Below are 13,891 nucleotides of genomic sequence, written 5' to 3' on the forward strand. Positions count from 1 at the left end.
TTAAACAATAGCAACTGAAACTCAACAAATACTGTGAACTTTAGGAAAACGATATTTAATTGCACGAAACACTAGCCACAACTTTAGCCGATCCGCACCGCACGTGGAACATGTGCGCAAATGACAGCCGCACGTTTGTAAATACACCACGCGGTCGTCACGATGTTTTTGTTATTATGCAGTTCCATGAGAACAGGTTGGCTCGTACTGCTTAACGTTACATGTTTATCAACAAACCGCCAGTAAAAAGTCAACCGCTCTACAAACTTTTCCGACATCGGGGCCCCTCGAACCGCCAATTAACGAGGTCGAAATATGTGCGAATATGGTTAAACTATTATTTTAAACGAAATATTTTACCCAGAATCAATTTTTCTCTCGTAGAATGTGAGTCGTGTTTCAAAACATCTAGCACAACCCTGCAATTCAGCAACATAATTGATGCAAAGGAGTTCCACTACTAGGTAGGCTCTTTTAGAGCGTTGTGCTATTTTTCTCTAAAAATATGAACAGCTGTGTTTGGTATGTTCGCTTACCAAAGCTTCTGTGAGCAAAGGATATTACTAGGAAATAGTGACAAAAACAACAAACACCACAAAATGCACTTGATTTAGGATTAGTAAACAACCCCACTATGCGATTGTCAAACTACATTCAGCATTGCCGCAACGTCAAACACTTTACCGCTACCTCATAGCACCAACCCCTTGGTTGGCGACTGTAGGCGAAGAAAACGGAAAAATATTTTTCCTAGCTGCAGCTCGCGAAGCTGCAAAGTGGTAGAATCATCAGACATCGATAGTGTTGAGGTGTAAGCAGGTTACCGAAACATCTTCCGATTGCATCCTCGTGACTATGTGCTTTCCAAACCATTCGCCGTTTGTGTTTCCGTGGTTCTAAAACGTTCATACAAGGTAGACGCAATGTTTACCAAATAGAACAGTACACAAAAAATAACCAGCTCGTGGAAAACAGAAACGAGTAGGCAGGACGAATCGCAGGTGAAGCAGTTTTTCAAATCTCGGAAGTGCAAAAACTCTTTCGATGTGTTTGCTATCGTAATCCTTATCGTATAGATCCGCTAGGCAGATTAACTGCCCGCTTAGAGAGCGAAACGTTGTTAATGGGAATTGTTGTTTTTCCTTATGGCCAAGGTGGCCAGTTCGATGTTGTGAGTGTTGGTTGCAGCGATATTGTAGTCTGTGCGCCTGTCGCCTTTTGATGAGCCAAGGAGCCCGACTCGCCACGGACTTGGTGTCCTGCACGGTAGAACGTGCCCGTGGGTTTCAGCGGAAGGACGAAAGCGGCGTAGTAAATGGTTATGGTTATTGATACTGCTTTTTGCGCGCGGCAGATTTGATGAGAAATGTGCGTGTACTTGTGCGCACCAGCGGGCGTGCGCTACGTGTATGTGGCGAAGGCAGGCGAGAGAGAAAGCAATAGTAATAATAGTAAAGTTTAATGTATTTTCATATTCACTTTTATGCGCGTTCACAGCAAAATTGCAAATAAAAAGAGAATTATGTTGCGTGCAAGGGTCCGCAGGTTGGGAGCGCACAAGTTCCAGAAAACTGTATTAACAGTTCGGCGGGTGTGTCGGTGAAGATGTTTGAAAATAAGCAACCAAAAGAGGAGGGTAAAGATTGAAGCACAGTGTGTCATGTGCTAGAGAACCGAAAACTCGTGTACAGAGAAACCCACCTGTTTATAAGCGGGCATTAAGCCCGTGGTCAGGTGTGACCTACGTCGTTAGTCGACCGCGAATGATTCCCTTCTCTGACCATCATAGAGTAATGAGTTTTCTTTCCACTTCCCTCCCCCATAATACAGATTCGATGCTCGGTAAATATGCTGACGCGAGTTCCAGCTCGATGATAAACCTGGAAAATGGGCTCCGCAACCGTGTGCTGTACCATCAGAACATGATGGGTATGAATCTGATGGCCGAATTTTACCACAACCCTCTAATGAATTCCTCCGGAAGCAACGGTGCCGGTGGTAGCGACGCTGTTGGAGCCGGCTCAATGCTATCGCCATCGCAAAAGATGCTCAACATTCTGTCAGTTAGCGCTGGAAGCAATCTGCAACCGCATCACACCGGAAATAGTTCCGTAGTGTCAACAGTGCCGGTAGGTTCTGCATCGACGGCGTCAAGCGGTTCATCGCAGCAATCGTTGGTACAGTTGCAATGTCAACTTTGCCAAAAGTACTTTATTTCCGGGGCGGCGCTCGCGCAGCATATTAAAACACACGAAAATGATTACCTTGCGCGGGAAGAATCCGGTCCCAGCGGCGGTTACAGTCAACAGCAGTCGATAACGTCCGCTCCATCGCTTGTAACGACGGTGGCTTCGAGTAGCAAAACTAGTTCACCATTGCTTGCACAGCAAAGCATCAAGAGTGAGTATATTGTACGTAGTACGTCGTCTTCGTCTGTGCCCTTGCCAGGTGGGAACCAATTTCCTACAGCATACGGTATTACGAAACAGTTTGACTGTCACATCTGCCACAAATCGTTCATGACGATGATGAACCTTAACCTGCATATGAAAATCCACGAAGAGTTCAAACCGGCTGTGGTGTCTTCTCTTGCGAATCCGTCCGGTGGTAGCAGCGGAACCGTAACGTCACAGGCGCAAAAGCCGCTCAACATTATGTCGCACCATACCAGCGCGGGAAGTACTCCACAACTGCAGCACTCCGTAAATGGTTCGGTTGTGACGACAATAGCACTAGGCGCCGTGCCGTCGACATCGAGTGGTACATCGCAGCAAGCGTTGCAATGTCAAATTTGTCAAAAGTACTTCATTTCCGGCACTGCACTGGCGCAGCATATTAAAACACACGATAATGACTACCTGGCGCGGGAAGAATCCGGTCCCGGTGGCAGCTATAGTCAGCAGCAATCGTTAACGTCGGCACCCTCGCTAGCAACGGCAGTGGCATCGAGCAGTAAAACTAGTCCCCCACTGCTTGCACAGCAGAGCATAAAAAGTGAGTACATTGTACGAAGTGGTGCATCATCTTCTTCTACCGTGCCCGTGCCAGGTGGGAACCAATTCGCTCCCGCGTATGGTATTACGAAACAGTTTGACTGTCACATCTGCCACAAATCGTTTATGACGATGATGAACCTTAACCTGCATATGAAAATTCACGAAGAGTTGAAACAAACAGCTGCAACCCACGTCTACACCCATGCCCCGACCCTTGGCGCTACAAGTGCAGGGACATCGTCTAACGATTATCATCACCACCATCAGCAGCACCACAACAATTATCACAACAACCCGCAGCAGCACATTTCGATGGTGGCAGCGACAACGATTGGGACGGATGGTGCGTGCCAGATTTGCCATAAAACATTCAGCACGGTCGAGCAATTTACGGCGCACATGAAGATTCACGAAAACGAGTTTAGGAATCGTGCGCTCTATCACTCCGGTAGCTCCAATACCATCGGTCCCGGTGTAGAAGGAAGTGTAGTTGTCCAGAGTACGCCAACGACGACAGATTCTTTCTATTCGTCCACTCAATCACAGCCGATCCTCGCACAACAACAAACGACTGCACCACAGTTTGATGCCATGAAAGGATATCGATGTCCCATTTGTCACAAAATGTCCAGCAACATCATCGAACACATCAAACAACACGAAGGGCAGCTAATGTTAGGTGAAGGGGCTGCAAGTAGTCGAAGTGGAACGACACCACCCACGCCGGATGTGACATCGCCTGCGCCGGAAGGGTTGTCGTACCATCCGATGAATGAAGATACGCAATCATCGCTCGAAGGAGACGACAGCGAAGGCCAGACGGGAGAAGGTGCCGATGTTCGAAAGCACGAGTGCCTACTCTGCCACAAAAAGTTCTCGAGCTCGGGAAATTTAGCCATTCACATACGGGTGCACTCGGGCGAGAAACCGTTCAAATGTAGCGTCTGCGGGAAGGGTTTCATCCAGTCGAACAACCTGGCGACGCATATGAAAACGCACACCGGCGAAAAGCCGTACGCGTGCACGATTTGCGGGAAAAACTTTTCGCAATCGAACAACCTGAAAACGCACATCCGGACGCACACCGGCGAAAAGCCTTACGCGTGTACCATCTGCGGGAAGCGGTTCAACCAGAAGAACAATTTGACCACGCACATGCGCACGCACCAGCTGGTGTGCATGGTGTGCGGCGTGCAGTTCATGCATCCGTCCGACCTGGCCAATCACATGAAGTTTCACAATGACGAAAAGCCGTACATCTGCTCGGTTTGCAACAAGGTGTACCTCAACCTGGACGAGCTTACCGAGCACATGAAGAAGACCCACAACCAGGTTAAGCCGTACCGGTGCCACATCTGCGACAAAACGTTCACCCAATCGAATAACCTGAAGACGCACATCAAAACGCACATCTTTCAGGATCCGTTCAAATGTCAGATGTGTTCGCGCTCCTTCCAGAAGGAGGACGACTACTCGCAGCACATGCTGGTCCACACGGCCGACAAACCGTACGAGTGTACGTACTGCGGGAAGCGGTTCATTCAGTCCAACAACCTGAAGACGCACGTCCGGACGCATACGGGCGAAAAGCCGTACCGTTGTACAATCTGCGCAAAGCACTTCAACCAGAAAAACAATCTCAATACACACATGCGCATCCATACCGGCGAAAAGCCCTTCGAGTGCACCATCTGCGATAAGCGGTTTAACCAGTCGAACAATTTGAACAAGCACATCAAAACGCATGGTCAAGAAAAGGACACGCAGCAGCAGCAGCCACAGCACGCAAGTTGACCCTTGGGCGCAATCAATACGGCATTTAGTTAACACGACACTTTTTCTGGCATAACTGGCTGTCATTGCCATCATGATCCCCGATATCGGAACTTCGAAAGTTCCAAACTATCAGTCATTATGCAAGAGTGGTTGCTTTCTTCCTGATTACAGTAAGATATTTGTCTTTCAGACTACAATCGCAATAGTGCCATAATACGTCGACCAAGAACAACGTTATTTTGACATCCTCAGTTAAAGCTCCTCAAAATTGTGCTGCTTGTAAGATTGCTTTAGTAAGTTTTTCTATGGAAGATACAAATCGTCCATCTATGGGTTGCTTGGATTCGTTTTCCAAAACCATACATCATACAACGGTTTTATAGCTTCTTATTGAACCAAACTACTTCTATCATTCTTTAAATATGGTCAATAGATTTTTAAAGCAATATGAGACTGTTCCAAGCCATCGAACACAAAAATAATCCCATAGTAAATGCAATGCTCAAAATCATTCAACTGGTGGACTCTGGTACTTCCGTCATAGTTTTAAAGATTTATCGTTCATGTCTAGAGGCTGATAAAAGTAATAAGTTCCTGCTACTTGTACATGTAAACCGACTCTGCGCATCTTGAGCAACTAGTTAGCACCTTATGTTGATCGTCATCGAGTCGGACCTTTATTTGTTGAAGTTAAAAAAACGCTATTATGAAATCACCAGAAAATACATCGATTTTGCAACCAAGAAAAACGAAAGTGGATACACTAAAGATATACGAGGATGAAAATCAATAAACTGTACACAATATAGAAATAATGTATTGTAAACGATAAGCGTGTTGTTTTTTTATTTGGTTTTCTTTCTTAGGAAAACAAAAATCAAAGAAGATAACTGATTTGAATGATAGCCTGCTTTTGGTGTTTGTATCCTTAAAATTAGTTCCAATATTTATTCCACTGAACAACAGCGCCGCAATCTCTCTTCGCGACGATGCGCTCATGAAGTGGGACTAGCGTAGAAAATCGCGATGGCTCTACGATCAATCGGTGCATTAATCTACATCTAAAACGTGTATGGTAATAATATTGCTTGTTTACTCATGTAGATATCATGTAAAAAATGGAATTATTTTGTCTTTCTTCTTCTTATTCCCCACAGGCTATACAGCTTGCAAAAAGCGGATATAGCCACGGTCCTTGCTTAATAGTAAGCTTACGTCATGCAACCAACCGGAAAGGGTGCAAGATTCGAGCAATCCCATGATTTTTTTTAGTTTTTGCATGATTTGAGTGATGTTATTTAGCCACATTTGGGTTTACATTAAAACAATATTCATCTCGAAAGGATACTCGTCAATATCAGATTTTGATTGTCGGAATAGTTGGGCATGCTGCCAGGATGTACCGCCGGAAAGGCGGGCCTGCAGCGTGAACTTACCACACTCGCACAGTGACGACAGGGACTGCGACTGCGATCCTGGAAGAGGTAGAGGTAGAGATAGAGGTAGATGGGTGGAGATTCAGGACAGTTGCACAGTTGCATCATACCATCGCTCTTTATGTAGTACAGTTCCACTTTCGCTCCTTCGTAGGTTTCCTGCCCGAATTGCAGCTCCACCTGTTTCACACGCAACCCCTGCACGGAGAAGTCAAAGTTCCATTCGATCGTAGCCTCATCGGTTCCTTCTATAAACAAAACAACATTTTTAAATGACGAATTAATCCCGAATTAATTAACACTTACCCGTTCTAGCAAGGTACACCATCTTCCAATCGTGTTCCTCCTTGCGAAAAATGTTTTTACTCAAAAACTGTCTGCTTTCCCAGCCCTTCGATTTTTCGGTGATTTTTTCGTTCACCCGATTGCTAGCACCTACGCAACGGAGATTTGAAAATTTCCATTTAGTTCACCAACCAGATAAGATGATAAGTCCTTAAGTTCGGTTGTTTTACCTTTCAAAAAGCGCTCGTAGCAATCCAACACGCAGGAATATCGAATGTTGAATTGCTTTGCCTGCACTTCCTCCTCGGTTGGAATGAACATGTAGCGCGTGTTTACCTGTTGCTCGCCTCGCTGCAAGCGCCACTCGAGACTACCGGAACTGCGCCCTTCCCGCTCCGCCAGCGTTGCCGTCCTACCTGCATTAGCTAGCATTTGTATACCCTCATCGAATGTGCGTCGTCTTAAAAGGGCCAACCTTTCTTGCGTACAATTTGCACCAGCTCTCCGCTTGACACGCAGCTTCCGGATAGCTTCCAGGAGGAGTTTTTCGGAGCAGGCATTTCGTCTTTGCATCATCGCTTCGTGATCACTTGAGTACCGCCAGCTAACATCCTGCACATCATCACAAGCGAACCCGAACACGTATGTGATCTCTTTCTTCCAACCGTGCTCGTACATCAGTGGAGCGTCCAGAACATTTTCACACGGATCCACGTGAATCCAACGTTGCCGTCGGTCTGACCATACCTCCGTCCAGACGTGGTCGCTTGTGGAAAAAACGTACCGTGCGTCATACCCAAGACAGCGGCATAGGAATGTAAAACAGTTGGCCCACTCGCCACAGCGTCCTTTTCGGGTCTGCAAAAGCTTCTCCACATCGTTGTACCGGTAGAAGTGACGCAATTGACCGCAGCATTTGTACACCTCTACCCGCACACCGTCTATCACGATGCTCTGCACGAGCTGTGTCTTTTCGTTGCCGCAGACCAAACACGGCAGTGCGTTTACCCAAGTGAAAAAGTCAGCCTTAAACCAAGCAGTCAACTCCTCCAGTAGCAAATCCTCGTGACTTGGTTCTTGTTCACCGTTAGCGCTACCGTCAAGTAATCGCTTCCACTGGATCAATTTATCTTTTGCCCGTGCGGTCAGCGCATCGATCGGTATAACGTTCCTTCCGCTCACTAGCAACAATTCGTCTTCATATTGCATCACCTGATCGGAAAGGAGCTCCAGCTGAAGTAATAGAGTGTTACTAGTTTGCAGTACTCGAGGGAATTCGATTCGTGCATGAAACGGTCTGCTAGCCTTGATATCGATTAGTTCTTTTCTTTCCTCCTGCTTTGCACCGGTGCTACTTCCGGCCGGTAGGAACATCATATTAGACCCACTTGGTAGAGTTGTGTTTGCCACCGTGCCACCGTTTGTGTTCGTTGTGATACTTGCAGTCGGTGCGGTTTTTGGTGGATTTTTAATCAGCTCTTTTCGTTCGTGTATAAACTCGCGATATTTCCTCAGGTTTGCAAGCAACACATTCGAGGGTACGGTGAGCGTGCCGTTCGCTTCGATGAAACCGATCGCCAACATCAACTGCTTCATGCCCACTGCCGAGAGCAGTTTCTCCTTAATCGATTGGTTCTCGAGCCGCACCGTCCGGTACTTGGCGTTTTGCGGCTCGCGAATAATGTTATCTAGCAGCCGGAGCAGTGTTTCCGTGGCCACGACGTACGATTCCTTCGGGTTGCTTTCGAGGGCCAGCACAAGTGCCTGATTAATTGCTGCCATTATTGATATATGTTGCGTCCGCGTGTCTGGACTTACGATCTTTGGTAATTACTACAATTGATTCCTGAGATAACGAGGGCACTCGGGAATTTCGCTATCGCGAGTCCTGCCGTCTTCTGTGTCGCCCGATGCTATCGAACTGTAGGAGTGAATGATAATTGAGTTGCACTTCCGTAGCTCTCACACAAGTATCACCGTTTCCCGGAGGATCTTGACTTTACATTCGGTGCTGAAATATCTTTAAAAAGTAAGATAATGACCTGCACCGTGCCTCCCAAGCAAAACTGTCGGCAATGAATTGGCAAAACAACGAATCACTATCAATTGGTTCCTAAAAAAAACAACTTTCTGACAGCTGGCATTCTACTGGATCGACTGGCTTGTAATTGCAACAGAAACTGGCAAATTTGAAACAAGAATCGATTTCCGCTAGGCAGATAAAAATAAAATGATTATAAATAAGTTAATTTTTGTTTTAAAATTTCCAATCAAAAGACAAATTTAAAAATTAAAGTTATTGCTTCAATTGCAACCCCAAAGCAACCCTGGATGTCGACTTGTTGGCTGAAGAATTTGACAGCGTAGGCTAAACGTCACGAAGTGATGTCAGATCTAGGAATATTTTGTTATTTTTCACACGAACTTGGCACATAAAATACTCAACATTACGCAAATTGTTTGAAATTTTGCACAAATTGTGCCTGCCGAGCTCTGTGCTGACGGGCTCTAGGCTGTACATAAAGTGTTTGTTATCGAATTCCTGTGCAACATCCTAGAATGTCGGTGAAAGCCGTAGCAAATGCGAAGCATGTGTTCCTTTCGAGAAATCTAGCTCAATATCAGCGTAATCCACTGCTGTAAGTACGCATCACCTTCGTGTATCCTGCTGATAAAATAATGCAACTTGAATTGAAAGTGTGTTATCTGATGTGACTTTCTGGCACTTTTAGGTACTCAACATACCGTGGGATTTTTGATTTTACGCCTATAACGAAAACGCGACGTGATTTCACCCAAAAGAAACTGGTAGGGTAAGTGAACTTGCAAAGCCTGTTGACATTGAAAGTTGACGGGATCCTTGACCTTCATTTGGTATTCTTCAACTTGAACTGATTCTTGCCCGAACGTGTTGAAGAATGCAATTGTCTTGTTGACGATGTGCGTTAATCTATATTATTTTACATTTAATTTCAGATATTCAATGCATCAACTCTACTCCGTGGTAGCTGATGTAGAAAAGTATAACACGTTCGTGCCATTTTGCAAAAAATCCTTTGTGTACGATCGCAAACCGGGATCGCTAAAAGCTGATCTTATAATAGGTTTCCCACCGCTTAACGAAAGCTACACCTCGAACGTAACCCTTATCAAGCCAACACTCGTCAGAGCGGAATGTGTTGATGGTCGCCTATTCAATTATCTTTTAACGGCTTGGCAGTTTAGTCCCGGGCTGAAAGATATTTCCCAATCGTGCGTTATTGACTTTATGGTCTCTTTCGAATTCAAGTCATTGCTTCACTCGCAACTGTCGAACCTTTTCTTCGACCAGCTCGTGAAACAGATGGAGTACGCCTTCATTGAGGAGGCCGAAGCCCGTTACGGTCCTCCGGCTATCAAGAGCCACGTGCTTGTATCGAACAAATCCTGACCACAACCTGTTGATCCCCAAAGACGGGATGAAAAGGAACCCAAATCGTAGTTAGCTTATTTTTATTTTGCATACGTGTACATAGTAGACAAATTTCACGCAGTATTTACCTTACCTAGGAACAGACAAAGTGCAGCATAATTTATGTTTCGTTTTTGCTAGAGAATTACAATATGATATGGGGTATACATCCTTTGGTATAACCCACTATGAAATTTGTCAATAATTTATACTCAATCCACAGCATTTTTGATATGCTGCATAATCTTCGCATAACCTACGAACAGATATTAGAATGATATACCTTCTGTGGGATTTTCAATGTTCAAACATGCATATACATATTTCTTAAATTCAATCCAAACTGACGTCAACCAAAACGTGAAATGTACAGTCAATGTGTAAAGTATATTTAAGGAAAAAGTGATAAACAAAACCAATTGAACGCTAATTTTCAGTCTCATTTTTAGTGTTCTTCGTCCGAAATTTATCCAGTTCATCATTTGCTTGGGATGTTTGTGGAAACAGCTTAACCGAACAATTGTCACGAGACTGAGTTATAGCTGGTTGAAAGTAGAAGTAATTAAATACTTGTGGCATGGTTATGGGCTGACGCAATGGGCAGTAAAAAGAATATATAATGTAGTACCGCATTGGACAAAAATGTTTTAACAGCGCCAAATCACCAGTATGGATTGGAGGCTGTTTGAAGACAACACCCCGAATACATTTCATATTTAATTGACGAATTATACCGAAGAATTATTATTAGGAATGCTAAAAGGGCGGTGATAGGGAGAGAAAAATTACAGATATTTGCATTAGTTTCTATTGAGGGATACAGCTGTCGTCTAGGGTTTATGGTAAATTTAATACGAATCCGGTGGGAACTCTAATATCATCACAAATTGTTAACCGGGTCCCTCCATTCTAGAGTAAATTATTGGCCTAGGTTAAACATATCAATGGAATATAAAAATGCCTTTAGTTTATTACGTAGCCCAGTGACCTTTCACGTTTCAAGGATCGTTTTTCATGGGACATTGGGGTCCCTTTCCATTGCCACCGACACGCCGGAAGTTTCAGAAATTGATTTCATCAATCCACCGTTGGTTAACGAATGTCTGAAGGTCTGACGCTTCTTGCGCTTTGTTTATGTTTCGTGTAATTAACACATCGCACTTTCCTCACTCTCCCTAGGTGCTTTTTAATCAATAACCATAAAATGTGGTTGACCCTGAGGTCCGATCAGTTGGTCCGTAGCGCAAGGTTCTATGCTATTAATACCACCCATAGCATTTATCGAGGTCCAAATGTAGGTTTGGTTGACTTGACAATGCTGGTTGGTATTGAACATGAACTTAGTAATGTTTGAAGATTCATGAAAAGTAAAGTCATACCGTCTGAACTCTAATAGTAGGTGGTGAAAGGCCAAAGTTCCTATCGGTGGTTCAAGGCTCAAGGTTGCCAGCATGCATTTGCATGCGAAATGTATCGTATGTAAATATTTGGGCCATAAACGAAGCCAATTACAGTCTACGGCGTTCAGGCTGTTTTGAAGAGGATTTGAAACTATGTGGTAAATTCCATGTTAAAAAGGAGCAATCAGGATGGAGCACTTGCGTAATTTCCTGTTTTGTTATCCTTCCTCCTGTAATTTTATTAGGCATATCATAGGGCAATGAAGTATTTGAAAAGTTATTACAAAGCAGAGCTTTGGTGACGACTGGCTAATTAGGACCTTGCCACGCTAATTTGCTTTCTTCGCTTATCATGCGATGGGTACGACTGCGTACGAGACATTGTTACCACATTTTAATAGAATAATAGATGGCATTTATCTAACAAAGCGTAGTTTAGAGCCATTCCGGCAATTAGGCGTTTGGTCAGCAAACACGTGCGTCGGCTACCTGGCGAGCCTAGATTGCGTGTTAAGTGTACATTAGAATCGTAGAAAAAAAAAAGCTAAAAATATGTTCAGGCGCTAGTGGGTGGGCAAAAAGGACACCTGATTAGCTACAAGGAAGCAAGGATAAATACTTACCCACACCAACGTGACTGTCGCACCCGAAATGTTTACTCATTTATGCGTTACGTTCGTTAGTGGTGTCGAGTATTTCTTGTTATAGACGGGGGTTTTTTTCCTGCCGCGTTGTTTTTGGGCTCCTCCTTCGAATAAGAAATGGAGACTTTGTGGATACCAACGCACAAAGTGAGTTGCGGACACTATTTATTCTTTGTAAATGCTGCAGACCTTTTAATAAATACAATTCACTGTTTCAAGGGCAACTTCGATCGATGGGTGGTAAATCATTTTAGCCGCACCACCCGCATGAAACTGGTGTATGCATCTGCTTGTTTTAGATTTTCTTATACCTCTTTTCAATTAGTAATATGATTTTTTTTCATACACACCTAGGAATGCTACAGCTGACCACATTGCGATATGACTACTGGCAGTTTAGGCTTATTGTTCGGCCCGGTAGGGACGTTTTCAATCTTCCGCATAATCAATAGCCCGTCTAGGACGCGGCCGAACACAACGTGTTTGTAGTCGAGAAAGTTGCACTTGGAGCAAGTGATGAAAAACTGACAACCGTTCGTATCCTTCCCACTGTTGGCCATCGACAGCAGGCCGGGTGCATCGTGTTTCAGCAGGAAGTGTTCGTCGGGAAAGGTTGGAGTGCCGAATATGCTCATAACACCGGTGCCATCGCCCTATCCGAACAGGAATAATTGATAACTTAGCACGTGTGCACAACTGCTTGCGATCGGAGTTGCTACTTACATTCACAAAATCTCCTCCCTGTATCATGAAATCTTTAATGACACGATGAAAACTGGAACCTTTGTAACCGATCGGTACACCGTCCTTTTTGAACTCGCCCGTACAGAATTGGCGGAAGTTTTCGCACGTTTTAGGCACAGCATCGGCGTACAGTTCAAATACCATCCGTCCAATTTCCTGTCAAATTTTATAACACAATGTTAATAATGTTATTGATTGTTTGACCAACTGGATGATGGGAAACTTACCGCTGTTCCAACAGTAATATCCATGAAAACAACTGGATTATTGGGGTTGCGTAGTTGTGACTGCATTTGTGTCCAAGTAGGCATTTTCGTTGAGAGGGAAACGAACCGGCGAAGGATACACGGAAAGCTTAAAATATCACAACAAACCACACTATGCACTAAAAAAGGTGGGACGTAAACCCAATCTTGACGGGATGCTGTGTCCACGGACCGGGTTAGTCGAGCTTGTAAAGAGCAAACGGCAACGAAATGCGGTCCTTCCTGCGCGACGATATGTTTACAAATGCCGCTTAAAGTTGTTTTTGACATTTTCACACCAAATACCCCTGGTTCCGGACTAATGGACGGGCTGAGGAACTGAGTCACTTTCTGTGAGTACCGAAACCGAATTCAAAAACGAACGGTAAATTTTCCGTTTAAAATATAAATAAAATGGTTACACTAGAATAGAACATAAACCAGTACTTATTTAGATCAAATAAATTTTACAGTCTTTCCAAAACATTTTGTGCGATATTGTTATCATTCACTTGAACCAAACTTATTTGAAATATAATTGAATTATGAAAAACATATTTATCTAAAACTGTTCCATGTGGAATACTATGAACTATGCAATAAAGAAGGAAAAAAATGACTTATTTTAAATGCACCTCAGATTTCTTACCATTCAAACCAAATGATTTCATTTTTAATCGGCTTTGCATAATGGGTATGTTCTAGTTGTATATTAAATGTAATGTTTCAGATAATTAACCATACGATAGATTTAATAAAAATTACATGATTCGCAACATTTTGGAAATCAATTATTGGTTTATTCAGAGTTTAAAAATATATATATATATAATTCCACTTTCTCAATGTGTATATCATTTTTTTTGTTGATTTTTACTTTAAATTTCCTGTCGTTTTCCTATACAAACGTTATT

General features: G+C 43.7%; 5 protein-coding genes across 5 annotated transcripts; 3 read left to right on the top strand and 2 right to left on the bottom strand.

Annotated features, from left to right (window-relative positions):
* Positions 1–811: 811 nt before the first annotated feature.
* Positions 812–2,494, top strand: LOC131294740 (uncharacterized). Its single transcript, XM_058322784.1, has 3 exons — positions 812–1,001; positions 1,831–2,404; positions 2,449–2,494. Exons 2-3 carry the CDS (start codon positions 1,836–1,838, stop codon positions 2,492–2,494), a joined length of 615 nt encoding a protein of 204 aa, XP_058178767.1. The 5' UTR covers positions 812–1,001; positions 1,831–1,835.
* On the top strand, positions 2,485–5,191 carry LOC131281524 (zinc finger protein ZFP2-like). The gene has a single exon (XM_058310858.1). The coding sequence runs from the start codon at positions 2,520–2,522 to the stop codon at positions 4,788–4,790; it is 2,271 nt and encodes a 756-aa protein (XP_058166841.1). The 5' UTR covers positions 2,485–2,519; the 3' UTR covers positions 4,791–5,191.
* Positions 5,192–5,616: 425 nt separating this feature from the next.
* On the bottom strand, positions 5,617–8,610 carry LOC131293946 (peptide-N(4)-(N-acetyl-beta-glucosaminyl)asparagine amidase). The gene is made up of 4 exons (XM_058321998.1): positions 6,724–8,610; positions 6,515–6,643; positions 6,319–6,456; positions 5,617–6,247 (listed from the first exon to the last, which is right to left on the bottom strand). Exons 1-4 carry the CDS (start codon positions 8,273–8,275, stop codon positions 6,087–6,089), a joined length of 1,980 nt encoding a protein of 659 aa, XP_058177981.1. The 5' UTR covers positions 8,276–8,610; the 3' UTR covers positions 5,617–6,086.
* Positions 8,611–8,902: 292 nt separating this feature from the next.
* LOC131294897 (coenzyme Q-binding protein COQ10, mitochondrial) lies at positions 8,903–10,173 on the top strand. The gene is made up of 3 exons (XM_058322949.1): positions 8,903–9,132; positions 9,226–9,306; positions 9,470–10,173. Exons 1-3 carry the CDS (start codon positions 9,053–9,055, stop codon positions 9,921–9,923), a joined length of 615 nt encoding a protein of 204 aa, XP_058178932.1. The 5' UTR covers positions 8,903–9,052; the 3' UTR covers positions 9,924–10,173.
* A 1,949-nt stretch (positions 10,174–12,122) lies between these two features.
* On the bottom strand, positions 12,123–13,229 carry LOC131282315 (peptidyl-prolyl cis-trans isomerase H). The gene is made up of 3 exons (XM_058311734.1): positions 12,960–13,229; positions 12,712–12,888; positions 12,123–12,641 (listed from the first exon to the last, which is right to left on the bottom strand). The coding sequence occupies exons 1-3, from the start codon at positions 13,041–13,043 to the stop codon at positions 12,348–12,350; spliced, it is 555 nt and encodes a 184-aa protein (XP_058167717.1). The 5' UTR covers positions 13,044–13,229; the 3' UTR covers positions 12,123–12,347.
* Between the last annotated feature and the right edge of the window lie 662 nt (positions 13,230–13,891).

This window comes from Anopheles ziemanni, chromosome 2 (genome assembly GCF_943734765.1).
Source record: "Anopheles ziemanni chromosome 2, idAnoZiCoDA_A2_x.2, whole genome shotgun sequence".
In the NCBI taxonomy this organism is placed as follows: domain Eukaryota; kingdom Metazoa; phylum Arthropoda; class Insecta; order Diptera; family Culicidae; genus Anopheles; species Anopheles ziemanni.